Below are 17,156 nucleotides of genomic sequence, written 5' to 3'. Positions count from 1 at the left end.
TGTATATGAATTTATTCCCGATAAAAACTTGTGCCAGCTTTCTCTTCTGGCCTGCCGACGCATTCGCCTGCCTCGAGATTTTGTTTTCTTAAAGCTCTCAAGGTTTTCCGCTGTCGGCGAGTTGCGCAGCAACCTCCATGCCCTGTTCTGTTCCTTTCGCGCATTCTGACACTCAGTGTTCCACCACGGGACGTGTCGTTTGCCGGGCAGTCCAGATGTCGGAGGAATGCACTTGGCTGCTGCGTCAGTAAGAAAAGCCGTGAAGTACTGCACAGCTTCATCTATGCCTAATCCGCGTATGTCGGTCCAACTTAGGTGTGTAATCTTTTGAAATTGTTCCCAGTCGGCTTTGTTCACCAGCCATTTGGGAACATGTGGAGGACATTCGTATGTTATTGGTGTACTCAAAACTAAAGGAAAATGGTCACTTCCGTATGGATTATTTATGACTTTCCACTGAAGTAATGATACAAGTGAAAGAGATGCGATACTGAGATCTATGGAGGAGTAAGTATTGTTTGCAAGGTTATAATATGTTGCCTCTTTTCTATTCAACAGACAAGCACCCGATGAAAAGAGGAACTGTTCAATGAGACGACCTCGTGCATCACATCGACAGTCAACCCATAAACCACTGTGCCCATTCAGGTCCCCTAGAACCAAATAAGGTTCTGGTAACTCATCTACTAAAGACTGGAAATCATGTTTTTCCAGGCGGTGTTACGGTGGTATGTATAGAGAGCAGATGGGGACGAGCTTATTCAATAGAACTTCTCGAACAGCCACTGCCTCTAGGGATGTTAGTAGTGGTAGATGACTGCATGCTACTCCTCGATTAACTATAATGGCTACACCACCAGATGACGTCACAGCATCATCTCTGTCCTTTCGGAAGACAACATATTGATGCAAAAAATTTGTATTCTTGGATTTTACGTGTGTTTGCTGTACACACAGCACTTTTGGAGAATGTTTGTGTAGAAGTTCTTGGACATCGTCGAGGTTTCGAAGTAGTCCTCTGACGTTCCATTGTATAATTTGTGTCTCCATTATGGGAGTAAAGAAGTGCTGTGTGTACGAAATGAGTGTGGCTGGTGTCTAAAGACAGAAGTGACTTATCTTACAGAGCCTTTAGAAGGCCCTGTAATTACCGTTTTGTCTTTTTTAGAGCGGTCGAGGGAACCCCACCTCTCTTTTGGCGCAGTCTGCGCCGGTGCAGTTGATGTGTCCATCGCCTCAGGAGAGGCGACAGATGATGTTTTCGTTGTAGGCTTCGTCGTGACAGACGGAGCCTTAAACCCCACCGGGCTAGAGGTCGAGGGGACCTCTTTAGTTTGTGTGGTGCCCTGGCTGCTGCCAAGGTTCACAGGAGCGTTCGGTGGGGCTGTATTCAAGGAGGGTGGGGCAGCGGAGGCTGCTCCCCCCATGGGGGCTTGTGGCGTTTGCCCCGGCACGCTGGGCGTGGTCCAAGGCATAGCCGAAAACCGAAGTGGTGCTGACCCCTCTCGCACCACTTCGGCACACGATGTGTTCCCAGCAAAATGCGGGGAAACGCGCTGCCGCGCTTCACGGAAGCTTATGTTCAATTTAAACTTTGTATTAATAATTTCTTTTTCCATTTTCTAGGCCACGCATGACCTGGAATATGCAGGATGGTCACCCTCACAGTTTGCACAGTGCACTTGTAGCTGACAGTCATCGTCAGCGGTATGACCTTTGGTGCCGCATTTCGCACAGGTAATCTGTCCTCGGCAGCTCCGGGAGCCGTGCCCGAACCTCTGACACTTAAAGCAGCGCCGCGGGTTGGGTATGTATGGTCTAACTGGCAGTTTAAGATATCGTGTTGCAATTTCAGTGAGAAGGGTGCTAGATGCGAAAGTTAGTATGATGTGCTTCGTTGGAATTTCCTTATTTTCTCTTCTTATTTTGATACGCTGCACCTGAATGACGTTTTCCTCTTTCCAGCCTATTAGAAGTTCATCATCAGAGAGGTCCATCAGGTCTCCATCTGATACAACACCCTTCACTGTGTTCATGGTTCGATGCGGTGTGATTGTGATAGGCTAATCCCCAAATGCTGTGAGTTTTTGTAGTCTTTGGTACTGTGCGTTGTCTTTTATATCAAGTAACAGGTCACCACTGGCGGTCTTTGTGGCCTTGTAGCCTGCGCCCAGCGTTTCTATGAGACATTTGGACACAAGGAAAGGTGAAATACTTCTAGCTTTCTTTCATGTACTTTCACAGTGGATAATGTGGTACTTGGAGAAGTTATCTTTTTTGTTTGGAACAAATTCAGAAATTGCGTCGGTGCGCCACCTCTTGGAGGGGCGATTAGTTGTGAAAGGGCTAGGGGTTCCCATAAATTTGATAGCTTATTCGGCGGCCATGCCAGCCACCCACCACTGAGCCCAACAATGGGACGCTGCGAGACGCGAAGGAGGCGCAGGCGTCAGCCGTACATGGCCGCTATAACCTAATATATCTACCCAAGGTTGGATATTTACACTAGGTTAACCCTTGCCGCCAGAAAAAATTGGAAGTGAAATGAAGTGAGGAGAATACAGAAAAGATGTAAAGTGAGAACAAAAGACGAAGATGTAGGGAAAGAGAGATAGGAAAAGGCGACTGCCGATTTCCCCTGGGTGGGTCAGCCCAGGGGTGCCGTCTACGTGAAGCCGGGGCCAAAGGGGTGAGTTGCCTCTGCCGGGGGGCCTTAAAGGTCCAATCACCCAGCGTCGGCTCAACCCCCAGGATCCCCTTTTTCCCGGACACGGCAAAGCCACGTACGGCTAGGCGTGGGAGGGAGCCGAAACTACCCCGTTAGCTCGGGTCCGTGGTGTCGCTACACACCAAACGCCTACTTGCGCAGGCGCCCCTGCGGGGTGGTTCGTTTCTATGACACTGGGACCGGCGTTTTGTGTAAAAAAAAACTTCTTCAGAGGCGTGTGAAAACGATAATGTGCATAAAATATGCCAAGGACAACAGATACCACAAGTGTGTGTGTGTGTGTAAAAAGAATGATGCGCATGGAAGACGCTAAAGACAACAGATACCACAAGTGTGTGTGTGTGTGTGTGTGTGTGTGTGTAAGAGAGAGAGAGAGAGAGAGAGAGAAAGAGCCATCTGTCTTCTCTGATCCTGTCATTCTATTTTTCGCACTTGGCACCAGTTTTTGCAGTGCTTTATTTTGGCGACTTACTCATATATTCCTTATTGTCCTTTTTTTTATTCTGCATTTGTACTAAAGAAGTACGTCATGGGGATAATATTCAGTTATGTTTAAGCACGTATATAAGGTACCTGGTGATGTGTTAGTGAAGTGCACGTGCTATGCAGTCAGAAAAAGGCTTCAAAACCTTCCGCTGTTCAAATTACCATAAATGCTTCTGGAACTGTGAGGTCTGCTGCATGTTAGTGTGCAGCAGGCTTGAGTGGTGCATTCAGTCACAGCGTTCAGTCATTGAAGCTTCTCGCAATGTTTAAAGAAAGCAAATAGCCTCTCCTTGAAGCTTCTTGCATCGAACTTCGACAGCAATAACGACGTGCCCGGAGCAGCCTGTTTGTGCCACTGACATTCAATTTTGTGAACTGGAGAAGTGTTTGGCCAGGTGGGCTTTCAAAGCACATAAGCACACATACATATGATGCAAGACAAAATGTGCGTTATGTCTTCTTCCATCGGAGAGATGAATGCCCACAACATTGATTGGTGCCGGTGAAAATCGAAACCGTGTGCAGTTTTATCAGCCTTCATCAAGTTTGGTTATTAATAAAACAAATCTCTTAGTGGTCGTTTTAGACACACACACTTTTTTATTGTTCTCATGAGCGGCGGTAGACACCGTGGTGGCGTTTCTCTGCCATTTGCAGGCAGGCGTGCAGGCAAGCAAACACACCACCAGCAGCGCCACCGAGTGCGTCTATTTGAACGCGTGAGAAAAAAAAACACAATTTGGTCTCAGGCGCAACCTAAAGCTGCCTCAAGTGCGCAAAATACAATTCCAAGTTAAATATTTTTGTTTTCAAGCAAAGTAAGTCTATCTGCGAGGATTTCTTGTCCTACCAATGGATTGTCAAGATTGATCACATTCACTATTGGGTGACACTAGTAGTCACTCTTTATTTACTTTCAACATCAAGTTAAAATTATAATTCCTTTTTTCTGGCATGAAAGCATGCTCATTCCCGCCGATGTGATGAATGATCTTTCCATTTGTGCAACAATCAGAAAACTTTTCTGAGTGGCACACAGTCCCTTTAAAAGAGCTAGCTGAAAATTTGGCTGAATGTAATTTATATTAAGAGGACAGCACTAACTCTATTTGCTTTGTGCAAGTACGGCATTGATAACGAGCAAGTAGCTTTGCAATGTTACATCTCAACGTTGCGCACAAGGGGCCACAACATCAAAGTATATTGCAGTCGCCTCATTGTGAAGCCCTCATGCCCAGGGCTAGGAGCATTGCCAGGTGTAGTTTTTGACCCAGCTGAAGCGCTACCTGACAGCATTGTTGAAGTGAAATGTCCCTATAGATTGAAGGGTAAATCGGTTCATGGAATGGGGGACCTGGAGTACATGAAGAGAAACAGCCATGGAACTTTCAAATTCGACCGTAGCCATGACTATTATCACCAGGTGTTAAGGGGGGACACGGGTCTTGGAGACCGAAAAATCGCGAAAAAATACACGACTTTTAAAAATAATATTTTTGGATTATGCAGTGACTGATGCATAATCTGACAAATTTTCACGCATCCTGGATTGATATTTTAGCCGCAGTAGCGTTTATAAACATGCGTGTGATGAAAATATTCCTTAATGGACGCGCGAGAATAGGCTTTTTTTCTCAGAGACGCGCAGCTACTCTTTGACGTCTCAGATTGCGGCCATCTTGGTCGCATTCAAAAGAGCCGCATTTCGTTTTCATTTTTTGCACCACTGCTACTGCATACGCCTAGCGGCCACTCAGAAAAATCCAGCAAAAAGTTAGACTTGATGTGCGGTCCTATTGGCCTACTAGTGCATGTGACAGTCAGCGCGCACGCCAATGGCACAGACGCGCAGTATACGCTGAAGTTCGCTACGAAGCACCAATGTGGTGGACGTACGAAGAAACGGAAGGTGTAAAACTTTCAAAAGAAGCGCCGACCACCTTCAGAAGATGTCGACTCGCCTCCCGTGCCGAGTGGCCACGAAGAAGCTGCTAACACAGAGTGCGGGTTAGGCCTAGCATGTCAAAGCGGCACTGACAACAACAACGTTCAACCGACGTTTCGACGCGACACCGTTATGTTCAAACCCGCTGAATTATTGATGATTAAAAAGAATGCCGAAGAAAAACTACAGAACCTTGAATTCACGCCAGCTACCAAGCAAAAATCAGAATTGCTCGCTTGTGCAAACGACACTGCCACTACGGATGACGCTGCGGCTGGCTCACAAGTGATGAATGCGCGCTTCGCTTTGGTGAGCCCTAAACGCTAAGCAGTTGAACGTGAAGTGCAAAAAGTGCGGCAGCGATGTTTCAGTACGCCTAGGTGAGCGGGAATACGGCCTCGCCATAAAGATTGTTACGTCGTGCGAGATTTACGGTGATAACGCGTCCGTGTGGAATTCACTGTGCGTGAACGAAGAAAAATTGTGCAACCCCCTCGTTGTCAACACTCTTGCCACGAGTGCTATGAAAAACACGGGCAATCAGCAAACTGCCTTGAACGACATTTTCACGACAATGAATGTGTCTTCCCGCGGCATGCATACCAAAACATGGCAGGCACATCTGATGTCGAAGATGACGCCCGCTGCGACTGCAGCTGCTTATAAATGCATATCAGAAAGTGCGCTCGCTGTTCGTAATCTTTATAGCAAACTGAAGCTCGGTGACCTAGGAAACATTGCCATTTCCTACGAAGGTTCATGGATGGCGCGTGGACGCTCATCCCATATCTGTGTTGGCGCTGTTATAGAACTTTTCACGGGTTCGGTACTTGGCTGTGTGGTGCTAAGTAATTTTTGCGGAGCGTGCGAACGGGGACCGACAGAAGAAGATCCAGATTGCCAATCGTGGAAAGCAAGTCTTATATGCCAAAAGAGCTCCAACAAAAAATCTGGTGAAATGGAAGCTGAAGCTGGATTGATGCTTTTTCAGAGATCACTGGAAAAACACAATCTCAGGTACACCCCAATACTTTCAGACGATGACAGCCGCACCTTTCAGACAGTGACGGCCGCAGGAAGCCGAAGTGTATGACTATATACCAATCAACAAGGAAGACTGTGTCAACCATGTTGAAAAGAGAATGGGCACAGCATTGCGAAACCTCATTGCTAAGCAAAAGGGTGCTGGAACTGAGAGCCTTGGTGGCCGTGGAAAACTGACTGGCGACCTGATTACGAAGCTCATTTCCTACTATGGCTGGGCACTGAAGAGCAATTAAGGTGACGTGAAGGCCATGCAAAGAGCTGTCATGGCAACCTATCACCATGTCACCTCTAATGACGAAGTGTCTGACCACAGTTTGTGCCCAAAAGGCAAAGATTCTTGGTGCCGCCAAAATGCAACCACAGCAAAAGGCAAGCCCATTCCCAAGCATCGCTACAACTTGCCACCTCATATTTGCAAGACCCTTTTGCCCATCTACGAACGCTTGTCGGATGAGAGGTTTCTTGAACGGTGCCAGCGGGGGAAAATGCAGAACAGCAACGAGAGCCTCCATTCCGTTGCTTGGGTGCACTCAGCTAGAGAGCCATGCGTCACTGTTTTCTTTCCAAGCTGTTGTGGCTAAAGCTGTGTTGAAATTCAATGCTGGAAATGAAGCAGCCTCAGCAGCAACCCTGAAGGAACTGCACGTCAATCCTGGACTCTCAGCGAAAAAACGCATGGCAGAAAAAGACCGCTGCAGGTTGACCGCATCTGCTCGCAAGTGTGCCTCTGTGGAAAACATGCAGCGGGCATTGAAAAAACGTCATTTAGGTGACGCTAAACAGAAAGACTATACTTTGGTGCCTACTGAGAAAGTTGAATTTGAAAATAATTGTAAATAAACAGCTTTTCCATGCTACTGTCTGCTCAAAATCGACTTGTTTTGTTTTTGCATATTTTCTCAGGATTCAAATTTTGCTGCAGTTGCAAACTTGTCCAAAAGATATCTTTGCCTCCAGAGCAGTTAGGACTGTCATTTTTGTTGTGACATGTAGCTGTATCCTTTGTTAACACAATGATAGGGGTGAATTTTTTATTGAGATCTTCAAAAACTTTATTTTTTATCCGAAATTGGAGCATAAAATGGATGTGTCTACAACACTGAAATGCAAAGTGCGAAAAAGCTTGTTAAAATTATCAAAAAAAAAAAGCGCTCCTACAATTGTGCGGCTTATGTTCATTAGTATACAGGAATATGCCAATGGTAGCTCTGCAATAAAATTTATTGTATCATTATACCAATTATTTTAGGACAGCTGAGAAACTAATTGGTTTAGAGGAAAAGTAATTACATTTTTGAAATCAGCATCACAAACTCAATCACACTGCAAATTTTCTTTATAAACACATGAAAATAAAAATCTGGCATTTCCTCTTAAGTACAGTGTCCCAACTTAAGTCAAATGGCTTTGTTGCAGGTCCGATGGACCGATTTCATCGTATTTTCTGAGAGGCTCATTATCATTGACAGAATTCGGTTTTTTGAAACAGACTGGATTGCTACAAAGGCCAAGCTCGACAGTTATTTTTTTAGCTCTGTTGCGATATTTGGCTTTGTAGAAAGGTAAAATTTAGCTAAATGTACTTTTTTGTGTTGACTGACAGTCAGAAAGTTTGACTGTATCCAAAAAAAAATAATTTGAATTGTATGGAGCATGAAATATTAACGTCTATGTCAGGATAAATTTTTTGTACATGTTTAGTCGCAAGTTTAACCTAGAAGTGGTCCTAGTGTGCACATTTTTTTCGTAAAAAATATTTTGCTAGAACGACTTCTTGCTTGAAACGAAAAGTCCCGAATTTTTCCATTCACTTTGCAGATAGTCGAGCGCCAGGGCCACGCTTGGTGAGGAATAATCATTTTTCTTGAGTGAGTCTGAATGAGCTGAATGTTAAACTTTATTTCACCATTATCACAAAACGAGTGCTCAAAAAGGGCACGCCGCCAAATTCTCGTGAGGAAGCGCCGCAAGGATTCCTCGAGGTCAACGATAAAAAAAGAAAACAAGCATCCAAAGACTCCCCGGGCGCGCCTCGCTCTCCTCTCTCGGAAGCGTAGGTTCGCCGACGAACCTCCTCACCTCACATCGGCGGCCGACCAAGCCCTGGAAATTTCGCGATGGAAAGGGGCATGGTGATACCGGGTTGCGTCATCCGCCACGGACGGCCGTCGAACCGTCTCGCGCTTTCCCCCAGCCTTCGCTGCGCATCGCGCCGACCAAATGATGAGAATTTTCTGGAATCGCGCGCGGAAGGTATTTAACCAAGCAGCGGAGATGGGAGATCACGAGAAGAAGGAAGTTAGCGCCAGTGTGCGTGGGGTCATTCCGCCGCGTCTGTCAGTGAAGGTTTTGTCCTTAGTGACAAAGCAGGAGATGAAGAAAGTATGCGGCAGAGTGCGTAGGGTGTTCCGCCTTGTGGGCGAAGCCTTTTGTCTTTACTGACAAAGGAGGTGAAGAAGAGGATTTCCACCTGAGGGGTGAAGACTCGAGCTACAGGCAAGAGTGTGTGTCTACCGCTATCAAGCGAAGACACGTGACAACAGCTGCGTGTGTGAAGCCGACGTGTTTCCGGCGAAGAAGTTGGGAGCCTGGAGAGCGGCCAATTGAAGGCGCGAGGTTTCCTGGAAGAGAAACTTCGGGGGCAGCAGAACGACAACAACGCTGGACTTTGAGTGAGTGGTTCTCGGAAGAGTATCATCCAGACTTTTGTTCCGAGAACTTTGGACTGAATAAGTTTCCTAACTCTTTGGTCTTTAAGTGTCTTGGTTGTTCGATGCATGCGACTGCATTGTAGTGCGTATTATTGTCTGTGTCCGTTGTTTCGAGTGTGGCTGATTGTACTGCATAGTAAATTGCTTGATTGGTGACATATTGTATTCAACTATTGTCGAGTGTGCATACTTGTGTATCGTTTTGATCTGCCATAGTTGAGAATATAATTTTGTTTTGTTTATCAACACTCGGTTCCGACTTGTTCTTTGGGCCACAGCCGGTGTCCGCTGGGGCGCCAAATAGGACCACTTCTGAATTGTCCACGCTTTCGTGGAGGGGTTCGGGGGGGCCAATACTTCGGCCCTTGGAATTAGCCCGGCGATCGCCTCCCGAATTAACGGGACCCGTGACAAACTGGCGTCCGCGACAGGACTTTTTTCGTGCACAGTGTGTCCAAAGTAGTGAGAAAGAGCCTCGAGTTGTTGATACTGCTATCGGAACGATTTTGTGTGTTGCTCAGTGTTCTCGTTAACGAGTGCACGGGAGTGTTTTGATAGACTGATTTAGGCAGATACTTTTTGCACGCGGCAAGACTTCATTTGCGAGACACAATGGATCTCAAAAAGTTAGTAGCTCTTGGTGAGAAGATGGGTCTTTCTGGCGCCAAACTATGGAAGTGGGTCACCCAGAAGGAAAAAGAAGAAAAAGAGAGGGCTAAAGAAGAAAAGGCAGCTGAGCTGGAAAAAGAAAGGTTGGCGGTAGAAAGAGCCAAAGCGGAAAAAGAAGCTGAGTTGGAGAGAAAGAGGTTGGCAGCTGAGAGAGCCAAGGAAGAAAAAGCAGCTGAGTTGGAGAAAGAGAGGTTTGCAGCTGAGACGGCCAAGGAAGAAAAAGCAGCTGAGTTGGAGAGAAAAAGGCTGGCCGCTGAAATGGCGAAAGAAGAAAGAGAGGCAAAGGAGCCACAGCTGAAAGAAGAAAGAGAGCAGCAATTGAAGTTGCAGCTGGGGAGAGAAAAGTTGGCAGCCGAAAGGGCGAGAGAAAAAAGAGAGCAGCAATTGAAGTTGGAGCTGGAGAGAGAAAGAATGGCAGCTGAGAGGGCGAAAGAAAAAAGAGAGGAAAGGGAACAGCAGTGACAGCACGAGATGGAACTCGAGCGGATCTGTTTGCAACAGCGAAGTGAAACTCCGGTCCAAGCTAGAGTTGAAAGCAGCGAACGGGAGGTCCACAGCTTCCGCTTGAACCCAAGCAAGCTGCTCGTAGCATTTGATGAAAGGAAGGACGACCTTGACGCGTGCCTTCACAGATTTGAGACGATTGCAAGGAGCCAGAATTGGCCAGAACATCAATGGGCAACTGCTTTGAGTACTTGCTTGAGTGGTGAAGGGCCCAGTGTGTACGGTAGGCTGACGCCGACCGATGCAGCCAACTATGCAAAGGTGAAAGCTGCTTTGCTGATTTCGGACAGGAAAGCCAGCTGATGGTGAGACGGCTACGCAGTGCGCCGCCAGACTTAGCCATTATTTCGACAGATTGAACTTTCGGGGACAGCGCAGGAGTACGATCCCAACGTCCACATATGTGGACAAAACACAAGAGCGAAGTGTGTCCATTCTAGCGAGCGCTTCGCTGTAAAACTGAGTTCAAATATTGGCGCTGCTTTGATGTTTCATAAAAACACCACCAGATGACAATAGCTTTCATGGAATGCCATCAAACAAGCACAGGAACATGGCGTCCTCCACAAGTCGCTCCTCGAGGTAGGTGCCTGCCTTTTTTTTTTAATGTTCACCCTAAATTCCTAAGAATTTCTTTGTTATTTGGCGGTATTCTAAAAAATAAAGGTCATATCTTGTTTTTGTGCAAGTTTTGTCGCAATGCGAGCTCCTAAGGTTGTTTAACCCCTTAAGGGCTTATGACGACCTGCGCTCGTGAAGAGCAGTTGCCACTATTTTGCTTATGACGAGTTGTGGTCGTCATGAGTTTTCCGCAATGCTCCTACAGGCTTTTGACGAGCCCGGGTCGTCAAACGGGGATTTACGGAACCTGTGCTGCCATCTATGTTTAAGCACCGCAAGTTCCGTCATTGGCGGTGGTATTAAATTATAGTTTGCACACTAGATGGCGGAATGTGTGCGCTTGTTTCCCGCGCGTTTTACAAACATGGCCTCATCCGTGCGGCGTTCTGATGCGGAGAATCTTCCTTCTTCAGACGATGAAAGCGAGAGTGATAAGGATGCCACCGTAGTGTTTTATTCTTCAAGTGAAGAAGACAGTGATGACGTTTTTACGGACAGTGACTCTGAAGGAGAAGACAGTAGCGATGATACAATGGCTAGCTCCCGTGAATGGTTTCGCATAGACCTCGACAACATCCCAGCCAGACCTCCACGGTTTGATTTCAGGGGTTTCAGGGGACTGAAGATCACAGTAAGCTCTCCCCCTCATCCACTTGAGCTCTTTGAAGCTTACTTTGATGATGAGCTGCTTGATGTTATCGTCGTGGAGACAAACCGGTACGCTTCTCAGCTTCTGAATTCTAGCAAGCTGGGACAACATTCTCGCTTCCGAAAATGGTATGCACTTACGCGAGAAGAACTTCGCGTTTCTCTGAGCCTCCTGTTGCTGCAAGGCATTGTGCAAAAACCAAATGAAAGGATGTACTGGTCTAGGAATCGGCTGGTTGAGACTCCGGTCTTTGGCGAGATAATGTCCAGAAACCGCTTCGAACTAATAATGAGAATGTTGCACTTTGTCGACAACATGACAATCGAAAATTGTGAAGGACACCCTCAACCTCATCTGAGGAAAATCTGGCCGGTTTATCAGGCACTTCTTGAAAAATACCGGACATTGTATGCGCCGGAGCGGGACGTCAGTGTCGACGAGAGCTTGCTGCTCTTCAAAGGCCGGCTCAGCTGGAAGCAGTATATGCCCCTGAAGAGAGCGAGGTTTGGCATAAAGTCATTTTTGCTGTGCGAATCTTCAAGTGGGTATATATGGAACTCTGTAATTTATACAGGGAAAGAAACGAACATTGAGATCTCGTCAGAAGAAGCAGCAACCTTCGGAATGGCGACGAAAGTTGTTTTGAAGCTTCTGGAGCCCCTGCTAAACAAAGGCTACTGCGTCACAACTGACAACTTCTACACCTCACCAGAACTGGTTGACTTTCTTTTGAAGAGATCAACTGACATCTATGGCACGACGCGAGCCACTCGCAAAGACCTTCCGCCTGGTTTCGCCAAGGCAAAGCTCAAGAAAGGCGAGATGGTTGCCTTTCAAAGGGGCGAGTGCTTGGCTGTTCAGTGGATGGACAAAAAACTGGTGACGGTTCTATCTACAGTACATAGTGCTGAAATGGCGCGATTCATTGACAAAATGGGCAAAGAAACCCTGAAGCCAGAAGTTGTACTCGATTATAACCATACAATGGGAGGAGTTGACAGAGCAGATCAGATGCTGGCGAGCTACTCAGTGCCACGGAAACGAAAAAAGATCTCCTACAAGAAGATCTTCCAACACCTCTTGGATGAGGCGACCTACAATTCATTCGTTCTGTACCAGAAAGGAGGAGGCCGAGCATCTCATCTGGAGTATAGGCTAAGGCTTATTGATGAGATCATCACGAAGTACTCTCCCAACATCGGCACCAAGAAGAAAGGACGGCCAGGGCGCCCCCTGAACGCAACACGGTTTGGTGAGCGCCACTTTCCATCGCACATACCACCAACAGAGAAGAAGCAAGAACCGACACGCCGCTGCGTAGTCTGCTACATGAAGCGAGATGTAAATGGCAAGAACATCCGCAAGGAAACCAGGACCTGGTGCAGGTGGTGCGAGAAGGCTCTCTGCGCAGTGCCGTGCTTTGAACGCTACCACACGGATGGTAGCCTCAACTAGCTTCAAGTGAACTATCAAGAAATTGTTTGTTTTCTGCAAGGCAATTCAAACCCGACCCGTGCTTTCTGGAGTTGCAGAAATTAATTTGTGAATACACCAGAAATGCCCCAAATATAGGGTATTATATGGGGTAAAGAATGACCAATTAAACATGATTATCGACTATAAACAATTTTCGCAAATATTTTTGTGTTTTGAACACGTTTCTGAAGCATATCACATCATTAAAAAATTTGGCCATATTGGTGCATAATATATTTGTTTATGAGCCCTTAAGGGGTTAACGGGCGGTGTTGTGGCGGCGTCCACGTATGTGGACGTCAGGCCTAGAGAGTTCAGCGAAGTGCATGTGAAATTCCTCATGGTAGTAAGGCCCACGCTATGGACAAACATTTCTCTTATGTGGTAAAATACATGTCGTGAAACTTGCGTTTAGACTTTATTTACTTGGTTTCAGACGTGGGCTAAGTGACAAAGATATACAGGCCATACTTTTTGAGTGGCCTAGCAGAAGCGAATGTTTTGATATGAACAGCTCGGATGACGAACGCATTGAGGCAGAGCCGTCAAGCAAAGGTCCCATCGACAAGTACATAGAGGACTCGTTGGATGACAAAGACTTGGAAGTGGAACAATCGTCCACAGCAAAAAATAGGGCAAAAAAGATTTGGCATTGGGTGAAGAAAGATGTCCCTTTGAATGAAGGCTTCCGGGAGAGCGAACTTGTCCTGCTGGTTACTCCTGATGAAGCGAAAACGCCACTCCACATGTTCTCGAAGCTCGTCGATGAGGATTTGGTGGAACACCCGACGTTCGAAACAGATCGCTTCCGAGTTCAGAGCCACAAGACCAAAGTGAAACCAATCAGGATCGAGGAAATTAGAAAATTTCTTGGGATTATTCTCTACATGTCAGTTGTGTGTCTACCATTCAGGCGCATGTATTGGTCGCGACTGCTGCGTCAGGCACACGTTGCAGATTGCATGCACCCCAAACCGGTTCGATGAAATTATTTCGCTCTTTCACGCCGCAAACAACAATGACGAGAAAAAGAAAGGACAAGATGGATATGATCGCCTCTACAGAGTGCGGCCTGTTTTGCAGCGCCTCAACAAAAACTTCTTGAATTCCGCCGAGATGGAACCATGTCTCGCAGTGGATGAAATGATAATACCTTTCAAAGATAGACACAGCCTGAAAGTCTATATGATGAAAAGGCCAAAGAAATGGGGCTATAAAGTGTGGACACTCGCTGGTAGATCAGGCTATGTGTACAAATTTGAGTTGTACGGCGACAACCTTGTTTCTGAGCCGACAGGACTTCAGAATACAATTGGAGAAAGTGGAAAGATAGTTGTCCGTTTTACAGAGGGCTGCGCAGGAAAAGAAGTGTTCTGCAACAACTTTTTCGCATCGGCCGAGCTGCTCGCTGAAATGAAGCTGTGTGGGTTGGGCTGCACTTCAACGCTCAGAAGCGGGAGGACTGGCCGTTGTCCACTGCAAAATGAAAAGGAGCTAAAAGGCAACGGCCGTGGCTCATCTGATTTTCGACGTGAAAAAGAAAATGGCCTTGTGATCTGTCAGTGGTACGACAATCGAACCGTAACCATTGGTTCAAATAAGCACAGCGTGAACCCTGTGGGGTCCTGCCGCAGATGTGACCGTAAGAACAAATCATTTCTTGAAGTCCAGAGACTCAGCCTTGTGAGAGTGTACAATCAAAGTATGGGCGGCGTAGATAGAGCAGACCAGCTGCCTGCGTTCTACAGGAACGACCTCAAGACCAAGAAGTGGTATAAGAGAGTCGTATTCCACCTACTGGATCTAGCCATAGTGAACAGCTGGCTGCTGTATCGGGCCACTAAAGGATTATCTATGCAGCTCGCTGACTACAAGCTCCAAATCCCATTAGGTTTGATGAAGGCCGAGCAAGCAACAGAAGATGCGAAAGAGCAGAGAAAACTTGGGTCTACCAGGCTCTCCAACAGGGCATCCGATATTCCTGGCGCAGTGAGGTATGGCGGTGTCAATTATATGCCTGTAAAAATTTCTCAACCAAATGCCCAACGTTGCAAAATGCCAGAATGTAAACGGAAGACAAATATGCAATGCAAAAAGTGCCAAGTCTACCTATGCATTGAGGTAGATGGACCAACGAACTGCTTCAAACGGTTTCACCTAGTATAACCGGTGTGCCTGGTGTCCACATATGTGGACACTCATTTTTTTCTATATATATAAAGCTATGATTTTCCAATTTCCTGCTTATTTCCTCTTTCGCACGTGCTCTTGTCGCATATATGCCAAAAATATTCTGTTTGCACAGCTGTATAACACATGGGAAACAAAGGGTTAGAGAGCCCCTAATTAGAGACCAATTTCTCACCAGTTGCCACCCAAGCCTGTCGCTGTACTTGAAAGAGAGAAAAGCTGAGTCACTTGAAGGCATGCTTGAATTGGCCGACCAATTCTTGGAAGCGCAAGGTGGCACAAATTTGGCCAAAATCAAGAAGGAGTGTCCCGAAGACTCTAAAAATTCGGCACCCGAACAAAAGAAGCGTGCACCGAAGAGTGTTCCGCGATGTTTTCTGTGTAACCGAGTGGGTCATCGCGCGAACAACTGTCAAACTAACTTTACGAGCCCTACGGTAGTAAAATGTTTCAAATGTGGTCAGACTGGGCACAAAGCAGACGTATGTCCTAACGGAGCGAGTCAAACTCACCAGGTATCCTGTGAGCTCGCAGCACCGAAATCCGATGATAATGCCGTCACCGACGGATTCGTAGAGTTGAAAAATGGGGAGAAACTTCCCATTGTGGGTGCTGTAATGACAAAACAGCCAATCGGTGTTACGAAGGGAATGCCAACGCTGCCTGGAAAAGTTGCAAGCAAGAAGGTTACGGTGTTAAGAGATACCGGTAGCTCCACTGTTATCGTGCGCAGAAATTTGGTACTGGAAAGTGAGTTTACAGGCGAAACGAAACCGGTTTGCCTAATTGACAGTACGGTTCGGATGCTTCCCAAAGCAGAAATTGAGGTTGAAACCCCGCACTTCAGCGGGAAGGTTACTGCTCTATGCATGACGACCCCCCTGTATGACCTCGTCATCGGAAACATCGACGGGGCGCGAGGGCCGAACGATTCAGAATGTTTGGGGTGAGACCCGAACATGGAGCCCCCGTCGACACAGAGGCCGCGAGATACAGCAGAGAACAATCCCGTGAAGGATTTCACTCGAGCCTGAGGTGACGCCTTGGCGCAAGAGACAGTGAATGAGAACATGATCGTAATGAATGAGTTTACGTGCTGGGCAGCTGGACTTACGTCTGCACAACCTCAACCGACCGACAGTGTCAAGATGACGGAGTCGGCCAGCCAGGCCCAATGTCGGGACATGAACAAGCGGGTGAATAACCGGACAGGATCGGTTGAGCGTTATGACCCGTTAACAATGTCGGAAGTGACAACGATGGCTGAGACGCCGCCTCAGATACCATCGGTGGAAAGGGCTCGCCGGAACAAAACGAGGAAAAACAAGAAGAGATCGAGCGAGCACCGCAAGAAAGAACGCAAGCGCAGCTCTAAGTACACGAGATAGGTGTTGAGGTCGAATCGAAATGTGTTTGACAGTGCTGAGTGCAATATGTTAAGTTAATGTGGTTGTTGTCCTGTGTCACAACTGTATGTCGAGTGAATCAAAATTTTTGTTACGGTGATGTGATGTATAGTGTTGTACAATTGTTGTAAAGACAGACCTTTGTACATTTGTATTGCTTGAAGTATGTGATGGAGTATTGTATTCATGTACCTGTGGCTATATTCTATGTGTTGTGAGATTGAATTGCAATGTACAATTGTATTGAGTGATCTATTGTGAGTGTGTCGTGGCATGAGCGACAGACTAAGTTACAGTCTTTTAGAGTGTGGGGACTGTTCGCGCTCGTTTGTGTGGTTTTGAATATTATGAGATAATATTCTTTAAGTGCGGGGCAGTGCCACAAAACGAGCGCTCAAAAAGGGCGCGCCGCCAAATTCTCGCGACGAAGCGCCGGAAGGATGCCTAGAGGTCAACGATAAAAAAAGAAAACAAGCATCCAAAGACTCCCTGGGCGCGCGTACCTCTCCCCTATCGGAAGCGTAGGTTGGCCGACGAACCTCCTCACCTCACATCGGCGGCCGAGCATGCCCTGGAAATTTCTCGATGGGAAGGGGCGTGGTGATGCCGGGTGGCGTCATCCGTCGCGGACGGCCGTCGAACCGTCTCGCGCTTTTCCCCAGCCTTCGCTGCGCATCGTGACCACGAAATGATGAGAATTTTCTGGAATCGTGCGCGGAAGGTA

General features: G+C 46.9%; 1 protein-coding gene across 1 annotated transcript; it reads left to right on the top strand.

Annotated features, from left to right (window-relative positions):
- Positions 1-11,033: 11,033 nt before the first annotated feature.
- LOC119169447 (piggyBac transposable element-derived protein 4) lies at positions 11,034-13,057 on the top strand. The gene has a single exon (XM_037420513.2). The coding sequence runs from the start codon at positions 11,034-11,036 to the stop codon at positions 12,813-12,815; it is 1,782 nt and encodes a 593-aa protein (XP_037276410.2). The 3' UTR covers positions 12,816-13,057.
- The last annotated feature ends 4,099 nt before the right edge of the window (positions 13,058-17,156 follow it).

This window comes from Rhipicephalus microplus, chromosome 3 (genome assembly GCF_043290135.1).
Source record: "Rhipicephalus microplus isolate Deutch F79 chromosome 3, USDA_Rmic, whole genome shotgun sequence".
Taxonomy (NCBI): Eukaryota; Metazoa; Arthropoda; class Arachnida; order Ixodida; family Ixodidae; genus Rhipicephalus; species Rhipicephalus microplus.
Note: the sequence above shows the minus strand (reverse complement) of the source record. Positions and strands in the feature narration are given on the sequence as shown.